Below are 11,075 nucleotides of genomic sequence, written 5' to 3' on the forward strand. Positions count from 1 at the left end.
CGCGTGTGCGCACGTGTATCAGACCGGGGCCCCGGGGATGGGTCGGGGGGCGGCCGAGGCCGGGCCCCCCGCCGGGGACGGGGAGGGGGCCGTGCCGTCGTCTCGGCAGCTGCTGGAGCCTGGCCAGGTCTGACTCATCCCGCACTGCGGCGGCTTTGGGCCGGAGGGCCCGGGGTGGGGGGCGGGGGTGCTCGGACGGGGAGGGGGAGCTGCCCGGCGCTCCTTCCCCGGCCTCTGCCAGGAGCCAACCCTCCTCCAGCACGTGGGGAGACCCGGGCTCCGCCCCCTCCCATCCCTCCCCTCCCTGCCCGGGATAATTATAACTGACCTATAGCCCAGACCAGCTGCTCCGGCCCCGCCGTGACCCCCGCCCCGGGCCGCCGAGGGACCACCAGGCCGCGAGGCTGGGAGCGGGGTGCCCGGGTCCCTGGCGGGGGGTGGGGGTCCCCAAAGGGGCCGAAGTCCGTCCTCCCGGCAGGTGCCGCTGCCCCTCCCCCCGCCTGCTCCCCGGGCGTTGCCGCGGGGACGGGGACTGGGCCAGGAGAGAAGGAGCCTCGCCCAGGAGCGGGGAGAGCCGGGCACGGGCACCCAGGTGAGGGACCCAGGAGTCCAGCCTCCCGTCCCCGCCCCTCCTGACACGCACGGCTCAGGTGGATGCCTTCACCATGCCCGGCCCTGGGTTCCCCCGGGCCCTGCCCCGGCTTCTGCCCCGGCTCCTCTTCCTACTCGTGTTTCCCGCCGGCTCTGGCGGCTTCTTCCCGAACATCTGGAGCCTGGTGGCGGCCCCGGGCTCCCTGAGCCACCAGGACCTGACGGAGGAGGCCGCCCTCAACGTCACCCTGCAGCTCTTCCTGGACCGGCCCCGGCCCGGGGTGCCCCCCATCGCGGCTCAGGACTTCCAGGTGAGGACCTTCCCCCGCTCCGCCTCTCCCCCGTCCTCCCTCCGGGTCCCCATCCCCCCGCCCCGACGCGGGCCTGCCAGCGCTGCCCCGGGGGGTGGGTGGGCGGGGAGGGGGCTCTCGCCCACATCGCACCGAAGCCGTTAGCTAGACCGGGTCCGGCTGCGGATCGGCCGGGGCGGGACCCAGGCACCCCAAGCCCCTGTCCCACTGAGGGAGCAACCCCAAGTCCGCCCCACCCACCGCACGTGTGGCTTCCGAGCCCGACCCGCTCAGGGACCTGGGAGCTGGCTGGGCTGGGCTGCCCACAACAGTGGCCCCTGGCAACAGAGTCTTCTGATGATAGTACCCCCTGGCAACAGGGCCCCTGATCCCAGCCTGAGTGCCCTCACTCCCCATTCCATAATGATGTTAATAGTAGTAATAAAATCAAAATCAATCAGTGGTATTTATTCAGGGCGATCTCTGTACAGAGCCCTACACCGAGCACCTGGGAGAGTACAATGTAGCAGAACTGGCTGATATATTCCCACATTATTATTATTATTATTATATATGATAATGGCAGGGTATTTGTTAAGTGCTGTAAGCTCATTGTGGGTAGGGAATTTGTCTACCAACTCTGTTGAATTGGACTATTGGACTCTCCCCAGCGCTTAGTTCAATGTCCTGCGCACAGTAAGCGTTCAGTAAATACCATTGATTCATTCATCCATTCGGTCATCTCTATGGAGCGCTTAACTGGGTCAAAGCACTGTACTAAGTACTCGTAGGATGAGTATGTGCCTCAGTTACCTCATCTGTAAAATGGGGATTAACTGTGAGCCTCACCTGTGACAACCAGATTACCCTGTATCTACCTCAGCGCTTAGAACAGTGCTTTGCACAGAGTGAGTGCTTAACAAATACCAACATATATGTGCCAAGCGCTGTGCTAAGATCCAATACGACAGTCGGATTCGAGCTGGCCCCCGCCCCCCGGCCCGACCGGGGCTCCCAGCATAAGCGGCGCCGTCCGTCCGCCTCTCCCACCCCGTCCAGGGCCGGACACTTCTGGCCGACGAGCTGTTCGCCGCCTACTTCGGAGCCGGCGCTCCGTCCCGCCGTTTCCGGGCAGCGGTGGCTGAGGTGTCGTGGGCCAACGCCGCTCAGGACTTCCTCCAGGCCACCCGCCTCGATCCCGTCCTCCATTTTGACGCGGAGCGGCTGGGCCCCGGCCGGGCCTGGCTCCTGAGGACGCTGGACGAGGTGCTGGCGGCCACGCGGACCCTCGACTTCCCCCTGGCCCGCCGGCGGCTCGGGGCCCTGCTCCACGCCCTCCAGGTGAGCTGGGTGGAGGGGAGTGGGACCGTCGGGACCGGCCCGAGGCCACTGCCCGTTTCTTCGTTACAAAACGGCGGCACTTACCTGGGGCAGCATTTTCACCATCCCCATCCAGAGTGGTATGGGGTGAGTGGGAGGGCTTTCTGGGTGACTCTGGTCTTCTTCCCCCAAGGCCATTTCCTCTTTCTCTGTATTCAAAATGGCAGCACCTTTTTTTTTTTAAATGGTATTTGTTAAGTGCTTACTATGTGCCAGGCACTGTACTGATACGGATACTGGGGTTCACTGTCTTAATCCCCAGTTTGCTGATGAGGAAACCGAGGCACAGAGAAGTGAAGTGATTTGCCCAAGCTTGAGCCATCGTTCACATGAAGGGCAGAGAGGGAATCTCGGAGCGGCGAGGGGTGGTTGTGGGGGAGACTTTCTGGGGGTGGCTCAGACCCCCAGGGGGATGATGACTTCTTATCTCCCCATTTCTCAGATGGAAACTTTCTCCAGCACACTCCAGTCTGGAGCAGGCTGGGAGCAGGCTGACTGGAAGGGAAAGCTGGGGTGGGCCGTAACCACCCCAGAAGACGGCGCACACGCTTGGCCATTTGGCCGTCTCCAAAAGGGTGGCACTTCCTATGAAACGGTTCTTGCTGCCTCTCGGAGAATAGGGTGGAGAGCTGGGGAAGGTGTGGAAAATGAGAGATGGGCAGAGGAGGAGTTGGATTCGGGTCAGGAGCGCATGTGTGGAAACAGGGAGAGAGAGAGAGAAAGAGAGCCCACGAGGGGGGGGCGTTGACAGGAGACGAGAGGTGGGCAGGGGAGGCATTTGGCTGTGGCCAGGAGTGTGTTGGCACGTGTGTACGTGTGTGGTAATTCTAGTGGTATTTGCCAGGGACTGTACTAAGCGCTAGAGTGGGGACAAGCAGATCGGGTTGGACGAGGTGTGTGTGCATGACAGACGGAGGGGTAGACATGAGAAATGAGAGATCAGTGGAGGAGCGTTGGATTCTGGTCAGGAGTGTGCAGGAGTGAGTTTTGGGGGGAGCCCCGCTTCTCCCCCGGTCTTCTCTAGGACTTCTACAGCCACAGTAACTGGGTGGAGCTGGGGGAAGATCGACCCCACCCGGATCTCCTGCGAACTAGACCCGAGCTCCGAAACCTGGCTCAGGGTACGGCTACCCCCCGAACTCCCCTGGGAATAGCCCTGTGGGGATGGTCCAATCCAATCCGGTCATTTCCTGTAACTCTCTTACAACAGGGCCCCTTCTCCTTTGTCCCCAGGCCGGGAACTTCCTGGTTTTTGTCCCTGCAGGGAGCCCGTTTCCACTGGGGAAAATGACTTCACCCCATCCCGGGGAACTCGCTTCCTGTCCCTTGTGCACAAAATGGCCACACTTCCCTTCGGCCCTTCTCCGGGCTCAGAGGGATGGGAGCCCCGGAGATGCGAAGGACAGAGCGGTGTGGGTGGCTGAGGGAGGGCGTCACGGCTTTCCCCTCCCCGGTCTCCGTTCCTCCTGTCTCCACAGCGGGGGATGAGACCTGCTCGGATTGCGACAGCCTAACCTGTCCTGGGAACCTGCTGGGCTCCAGGCTCCTCACTTCGGGCTACTTCGGAGTCGACCCCCCGAAACCGCCAGGTGGGAGATGCGGGGAGGGGCCGCCCACCGGTGGTTCAAGGGGTGTCATTTTCCACGTGAGCCCCTTTTCTCTAGGTCCATTTCCTCCTCCCAGATTCCAAAATGGAGGGACTTCCTCTCAGGACTAGAGGAAAGAAAAAGCAGAAAACCGGGACTGGGAGTGTGGGAGGGTCACTTCTCATCCAACTCTTTACGAAATGGAGACTCTTCCTGCCGGAGAAGCAGGAGGTGGGGGCCCGCTCCTTTTATCTACTGAGGGAGGATGGGTAGCTCTTTAGGATGCCTGTATCTCAGAGAGGGGGCTAATTCAGAGAATCAGTGTGGCTTATTGGAAAGAACCCGGACCTGGGAGTCAGAGGACCTGGGTTTTAATGCTGCCTCCGCCACTTGTCCCCTCTGGGCAAGTCACTTCACTGAGTGCAGAGCACCGAACTAAGCGGTCGGAAAGTACAGTTCGGCAACAGATAGAGATGATCCCTACCCAACAACAGGCTTACGGTCTAGAAGGGGGAGACAGGCAACAAAACAAGTAGACAGGCATCAATAGCCCCGGACCCTCGTCCCCCAGGGAAGTGCAGCCATGGGGGCCAGTTTGACCAGAGCAGCTCCCAGCATCCCCGCGGAGGCATCAACAAGGACAGCAGCTCTTGGCTCTTCTCCCCCCACCACGCCCTGCACCCCGCGGCCGCCCACCTGGCCCAGGAGGCTTCCATCCAGGCCCTGACCATGCTCCGGGGTCGCTTGGGAGATGGGGACTTCTCCAGGTGAAGGCGTCTGGGTCCAGAGTTGAAGGCCGGGAGGGATCTGGGAAAGCGAGGAGCATTGGCCGGGGCGGCGGGGGGCTCCTGGATCCCAGCGGATGGACCCTCCCTTCCCCCCCGCCCTCAGCCCAACTCCCACCCCCAGGCTCCTGGACATCACCCCGGCCAGCGGCCTAACCTTCGTGTTGGACACCACGGGGTCCATGGGGGAGGAGATCAACGCGGCGAAGGTCCAGGCCCGGAGCATCATTGACCAGCGTCGAGGGGGGCCTCTGGAGCCCTCGCATTACATCCTCGTGCCCTTCCACGACCCCGGTGAGGGGATATGGGATGAGGAGGAGGGACAGCTTCCTGTTTCCTCCTTTGAAAACAGCAGTAGTTCCTAAGGGAGGCCGCGGGAGACGGCACTGGAGGGTGAAGGTCCCGGACATTCCGACGACGACCAGGCAGCCATTTCAGGTCCTCCAAGGCTCAGTACGGCGGCACTTCCTGTGGAGGCCGAAGGGGCTGGTGTTGAAGGAGCTGAAGTTGATATGGGGCTGACGTTGAAGGAGCTGGTGCCGAGGGGGCTGACGTCGAGGGGGCCGGCGTGGAGGGGGCTGGCGTTGGGCAGTTCTGGGCCCGACCGCTCCTAAAATGACGGGGCTTCCTGGTTGGCTCTTCAGTCCATCCATCAATCAATCAGTGGTATTTATTCAGTCAGTCGATTGTATTTATTGAGTGCTTATGGCGTACAGAGCCTTAGACTAAGTCCTTGGGAGAGGACGGTACAACAGAGTGGGTAGACACAGCCCCTCTCCACAATGAGCTTACAGTCTAGCTGTGGAGACGGATATTAAAATACATTACAGATATTGACGTGAGTGTGGTGGGGCAATTCCTGGTGTAGGGAAGAGAAAGGTCAATCGGGATGGCCAGTACTTACTGTAGCAGTTTCTTTGAATGTGTGCGGGGGCGATAGCCTTTTTGGGGGCCACAGGGGGTACAACTCCTTCCTGCCTGTCCGCTTCCAAAATGGTTGTCCTTCCTCGGAAGGACGACGACTCGGGTCCCACCGGCCCCTCTCTCATTTCCTCCTCCTCCTCTTCTCCCTGTCCCCACGTCCCGCCACCTCAACCCCTGGACGCCCCAGGATACGGCCCGGTCTTCCAGACCAGCGACCCCGATGTCTTCTGGAAGCATCTCAACGAGCTCGATGCCCTGGGAGGCGGAGACGAGCCGGAGATGTGTCTCTCAGCTCTCGAGGTGCGCCTATCTCCGTCTTGCACCCCTCTATCCCTCGCGCATCACCCCCACACACAGAGAAGCGGCACAGCCTAGTGGGTAGAGCCCCCCAGGCCTGGGAGTCAGAGGATCTGGCCCCTAATCCCAGCTCTGCCACTCTCTCCTGTGTGACCTGGGACAAGGCACTTGGCTCCTCAGTTACCTCATCTGTAAAATGGGGATAGAGACTGTGAGCCCCACATGGGAGAGACTTTATCCAACCCGATTAACTTGTATCTACCCCGGTTCTCGATACGGTGCCTGGCACATAGTGAACGCTCAACAAAGACCTTCCCTCGGTTCTGCCAGCCCCTGAGGAAAGAAGAGAGCCTACTCCCCTGCATCCCCTGTCTCTGATCCCTCTTTCCTTCCAGTCTTGTCCTTTCCTCCCGGGCCGGCCGCCCTTCCGCCGTTGACCCTCTCTGCTCTTCCCTCCACCTTCCCCTCCCCCGGGACAGCTGGCCCTGCTGCACACGCCCCCGTTCTCCGACATCTACGTCTTCACCGACGCCTCCCCCAAGGACGTCCACCTCAGCAACCGCGTGGAGGCCCTGAGCCAGGAGCGGCACTGTAGGGTAAGCAGAGAGCGGGCGGGGGGCTCGGGGAATCCTTCACTGGGGCCCGGACACCCCCAGCTCAACAGTCCAGCATCTGGGGAGACCGGGTGTCTGGGAACGGGAGGACCTCCCCAACACACACCCTGACCACAGTCGATCAATGAATTAAGAGAAGCAGCAGGGCCTAGGAGATACAGTGATGGCCTAAGACTCAGAAGGACCTGGGCTCTTGTCCAGCTCTGCCACTTCTCTGCTGTGCGTCCTTGGACAAGTCACTTCACTTCTCTGAGCCTCGGTTACCTCATCTCTAAAATGGGGGTTAAGAGCGTGAGCCCCACACGGGATAGGAACTGTGTCCAAACTGATTACACTGTATCTACCCCGGAGCTCACAACGGTGTCTGGCACATAGTAAGTGCTTAATAAATACCATAAAAAAGTCAGGGGTGTTCATCGAGTGCTTAGTGTGTGCAGAGCACCGTACTGAGCCCTTGGGAGAGGACAGTATAACAGATTTGGTAGACACATTCCCTGCCCACAGTGAGCTTTCAATCAGGGAGGAACTGACATGAATATAAATAAATGATGGATATGGACATAAGTGTTGGGGCTGAGGGACAGGGGAATAAAGGGAGAAAATCCAAATTCCAGGTCGACACAAAAGGAAGTGGGAGAAGAGATGAGGGCTTAGTCGGGGAAGGCCTCTTGGAGGAGGCGGGATCTTAGAAGGGTTTTGAAGGTGGGGAGAGAGTGACGGTCTGTCGGCCGGGGGCCCTCCCCTCTGCCCTCTGCCCCCGACAGGTGACGTTCCTGGTGACGGAGGACCCGTCGAGGTGGGGGGCCCGCACCCGCCGGGAGCTCCTGCCCCCCGAGAGGTTCGACCCGTACGTGGCGCTGGCGGCGGCCTCGGGAGGCGAGGTCATCTTCACCCAGGATCAGCACATCAGGGACGTGGCGGGCAGCGTCGTGGGGGACGGCGCCGCGGACGTGGTGAGCCCGGCCCCGCCCAGGTGGCGGGTGGCCCCGCCATGACCCCCGTCTCCAGGGGACTCCTGGCTGCCCCCGCCTCTGCCAGCTCCTCAGCCTCCCTGGGGTCTCCTGCCTTTCCATAATCCTGCCCCCTGTAGCCCTCCTTCCTTAATCCCTCTCCCCGCCTACAGGAAGTGCTGCCATTCCAAGTGTGAGAGGCAGGAAGTGGGCTGCTTCCAACGTGATGAGAATAGATTTGGGGATTCCTTTAGTCATGCCCCGGCCCTTCCTCCTCCCCTCCTTTTCTCTGAGTAGCAGCAGCAACTTTTCCTAAGTGCTCACTGTGTGCAGAAAAAAAATCCCCCTCTGAAAGTTAGACCCAGGGGACCCACTATAGGAATAGGGTGGAGAAAAGTTTACCCTCTACCTCTTCCCCTCCCTACCTAAAGTCTCTCCTCCCGCCCCCCGCCCTGCAGGTGACCCTCCTCCAAGTCCGGACTCTGGGGGTGTCGGGGACCCCAGGGACCCCCCTCAGCTTCTGGGTGGACAGGCTGGTCAGGGAGGTCATGATCCGAGTCTACGGGGAGCTCAGCGGTTTCCGCCTGCGGGACCCCACGGGTAACGGGGTGGCCAGGAGGAGTTGGGGGTGGGAGGGAGAGAGGGGCGACCGGGTGGAGAGGGGTGGGGGGAGACGGGTGGGCGGAGGTGGGGGACGGAGGCAGGGAGGGGCTGGGCCGGATCTCCACTTTCCCTCTGGGCATCCTGTGCCCGGCTCTCAAGCTCTGCCCCTCCCCTTGCCCCCCCCATCTGCTTCTCCCCCAGGGGTCTGTCAGACGGAGGCGGAGGGCCCGGGCCCCCTGGCTCACACCCGCCGCTTTGGCCAGTTCTGGGCGGCCGCACTGCTGGACCCGCCGCGGCCCGGCGCCTGGGGGCTGGAGGTGACCGCCACGGGGAACTACGGCGTCAGGGTCCAGGGTGAGCGTCCGGGGGGGTGCGGCCCGGGCCGGGGACTGGGCTGGGGGCCGTGCCGGTGGGCAGGATTGCGAGCTGAGGGGCTCCGCTCTGCCCACCCCCGCAGCCCACACGACCCTGGATTTCCTCTTCTACTTCGGGGCCCCGATGGAGGACGGGCCTCACCCCGGCATCTACCCCCTCAGCCAGCCCGTCACCGGTGAGTCCCCTCGGCCTCCGGCCCCCGTCGCCTCCGCCACCCACCCCGACGTGGCTCCCGTCTCGCCGTCTCTTCCCGGATCCTGACCTCCTCCTCTTCTGCCTCTGCTCTCCTCAGCTCCTTCCCTGCTGTTTCCCTGCTCCCCTCAGCTCCTTCCCTGCTGTTTCCCTGCTCCCCTCACTTCTGCCCAGGCTCAGCCGCCATTACGGCCCTCCCAACTTCTCCCCGACTACACCGACCTATTAATAATAATGGTGACGTTTGTTAAGCGCTTACTCTGTGTCAGGTCCCTTACTAATAAGTGCTAGAGAAGATCTAAGGCAATTAGGAGGGACGCAGTCCCGGTCCAACATGGGGCTCACAGTCTGACGGGGAGAGGACGGTATTTAATCCCCATTTTACGGATAAGGAAACAGGGGCCCAGAGAGGTTCAGTGACTTGCCCGAAGTCACACAACAGGCAAGCGGCAGAGGTGGGATTAGAACCCAGGTCTAAAGTAATAATAATATAAGCACATACAATGTACGGAGCTGTGTACTGAGCCCTCTAGAATGTAAGATAATTGTGGGCAGGGAACACGTCTGCCAACTCTTTTGTATCGTCCTCCCAAGCCCTTAGTACCGTGCTCTGCACATGGTTAGCACTCGATCAATACCACTGATGATGGTGTAGGTACAACATAAGCGGATCAGACCCAGTCCCTGTCCCACAGGGAGCTCGCGGTCTAAGTAGGAGGGAGAACAGGTATTGAATCCCCACTTTATAGATGAGGAAACTGAAGCCCAGAGCAGTGAGGTGTTTAGCCCAAGGTCACATAGCAGTTAAGAGGAGGAGCTGGGATTAGAACCCAGGTGCCCTGACCCCCAGGCCTGGGCTCTTTGTACTAGGGCACGCTGCTTCCCCCGCCTCAGACATTTCCCTTCTCAGGGCTCCTCCTCCTCCACGTCTTCCTTTCTCCCTCTCTCTCCTTTCCCTCTCTGTCTCTCCCCAACCCCCGGCCCGACCACATTCCCCGACCTCTCCTCGGTCTCCCCCAGGTCTCCCTGCAGTGCTGCTGGTGGAGGTGGCGGGGGCAGAGCCGGGCCCGGGGGCTCCCAACCTGACCCACGCCGTCCTGCGGGGCCCCGGGGGCGCCGAGCTGGGCCGAGTGCCCCTGAGCCCGGCCGGGAGCCCGCGCCGCGACCTGCTGTCCGGCCCGCTCCCCCCGACCCTCCCCTCCCACGAGCCCTTCTCTCTGGAGCTGGTGGGCCGGGACGGGGGCGGGCAGGCCCTGCGGCGAGTGGCCCCCCAGCGGCTCTTCGTGGCCCCCGTCCTGGTGGAGGTGAGCCGGGCCGGGGTGGGGGACGGGAGGGCGGGCACGGGGGCCACCGGCCGGGGGTGGTACTTCTCTCCCGGAGCCGCCAGCTGAACCGCCCCTCTCCAGCTGAGCCCCGCCGGCCCCCCGGGCCCCGCCGCCCGCCTACTGCTCTGCGTCTCCAGCTTCTCCGGCCCCCGGGAGCTGCTCCTCACGGCTGCCGCCGACCGCGGCTTCGCCGTCCGCTCCAACCTCTCCCGGTGAGACGAGGAGCCGGTGGTGGGCAGGGAGCCCGTCGGCTAATTCTGCGAGATCGGGCTCTCCCAGACTCTCAGCGAAATGCGCTGCGCTCAGTCAGCGCTCAGTAGATACCACACCGACGGAGCGGCCCGGACGCGGCCGCCCACCCCTCTGTCCCGGGCCCTCCCGCTCGCCTCCCTTCTCCCTCCGGACCCCGGTCCTCCCCTCGCCCTTAATCCCGTCTGAGGCCGGGTCCCGGGGGTGGGGCGTGGGGTCGGGCGCGGATTCTCCCGGGGTCGGGGGCGGCGCGGGACCCTCCCCGTCCCAGCCCCCTCCGCTCCCCCGCAGGGTCCATCTCGGGAAGAACGAGACGGCCTGGGGCGAGCTGAGCCTGCGGCCCCCCGGGTCGGTCGCCCCCGACTCAGTGGTGACGGTGACGGTGACCGTCTCTGTGGGGGCCGGGCCCTCGCCCCCCATCCACGCCTTCCTGCAGCTGCTGGTGCAGCCCCCCGAACGGGTGAGATGTCCCCCGCTTCATCCGGGCTCGGCCTCTGGTTCCGGTCGTCCACAACGGCTCCCCTTCCCCCTGCGCCCGCACCGGCGACGGGTGGGTCGGGTGGGCCGGCTGACCTCCGCCACCTCTCCCCCCGACCCCTCGTGTCTTCTGCCTGCCCCCCCAACCCCCCAGGATGCTTCGCGGGGCCACACTTCCGTTCCAGAGGCAGCGGCTTCTCCGGTGCAAGGCGGGCCGCCCCCCGAGCCCAGCGTGGGGGCCGGGGGGGAGCCGGGCGTGGGGCTCAGTGGGGCGGGGGAGGCTGCCGGGGGCGGCCCGCTGGGGCCCCTGGTGTGGCTGGGGGTAGCCCTCGGGTGTCTGGGGGGTCCGCTCTAGGATGCGATGGCCTCCCGGGCCCTCACCCCCGACCCCCCGACATCCCCACCCCCACAGCCTCCCCCGGGGTGGTAGGGCGGGT

General features: G+C 63.1%; 1 protein-coding gene across 1 annotated transcript; it reads left to right on the forward strand.

Moving 5' to 3' along the window:
* The first annotated feature begins 350 nt into the window (after nucleotides 1-350).
* On the forward strand, nucleotides 351-10,993 carry VWA7 (von Willebrand factor A domain containing 7). The gene is made up of 15 exons (XM_039910890.1): nucleotides 351-902; nucleotides 1,941-2,222; nucleotides 3,286-3,382; nucleotides 3,740-3,850; nucleotides 4,419-4,614; nucleotides 4,757-4,926; nucleotides 5,744-5,856; nucleotides 6,333-6,449; nucleotides 7,232-7,420; nucleotides 7,876-8,017; nucleotides 8,222-8,374; nucleotides 8,478-8,570; nucleotides 9,608-9,891; nucleotides 9,994-10,124; nucleotides 10,453-10,993. The coding sequence occupies exons 1-15, from the start codon at nucleotides 666-668 to the stop codon at nucleotides 10,991-10,993; spliced, it is 2,856 nt and encodes a 951-aa protein (XP_039766824.1). The 5' UTR covers nucleotides 351-665.
* The last annotated feature ends 82 nt before the right edge of the window (nucleotides 10,994-11,075 follow it).

This window comes from Ornithorhynchus anatinus, chromosome X5, assembly GCF_004115215.2.
Source record: "Ornithorhynchus anatinus isolate Pmale09 chromosome X5, mOrnAna1.pri.v4, whole genome shotgun sequence".
NCBI classification, from domain to species: domain Eukaryota; kingdom Metazoa; phylum Chordata; class Mammalia; order Monotremata; family Ornithorhynchidae; genus Ornithorhynchus; species Ornithorhynchus anatinus.

What these genes read in the sequence shown, in the direction of transcription:
- VWA7 (XM_039910890.1), top strand. Translation starts at nt 666, where the DNA reads ATGCCCGGCCCTGGGTTCCCCCGGGCCCTGCCCCGGCTTCTGCCCCGG. An exon ending in CGTGCCCTTCCACGACCCCG is followed by an intron (nt 4,927 to 5,743) that starts GTGAGGGGATAT and finishes TGGACGCCCCAG; the next exon opens with GATACGGCCCGGTCTTCCAG. An exon ending in CTACGGCGTCAGGGTCCAGG is followed by an intron (nt 8,375 to 8,477) that starts GTGAGCGTCCGG and finishes CCACCCCCGCAG; the next exon opens with CCCACACGACCCTGGATTTC.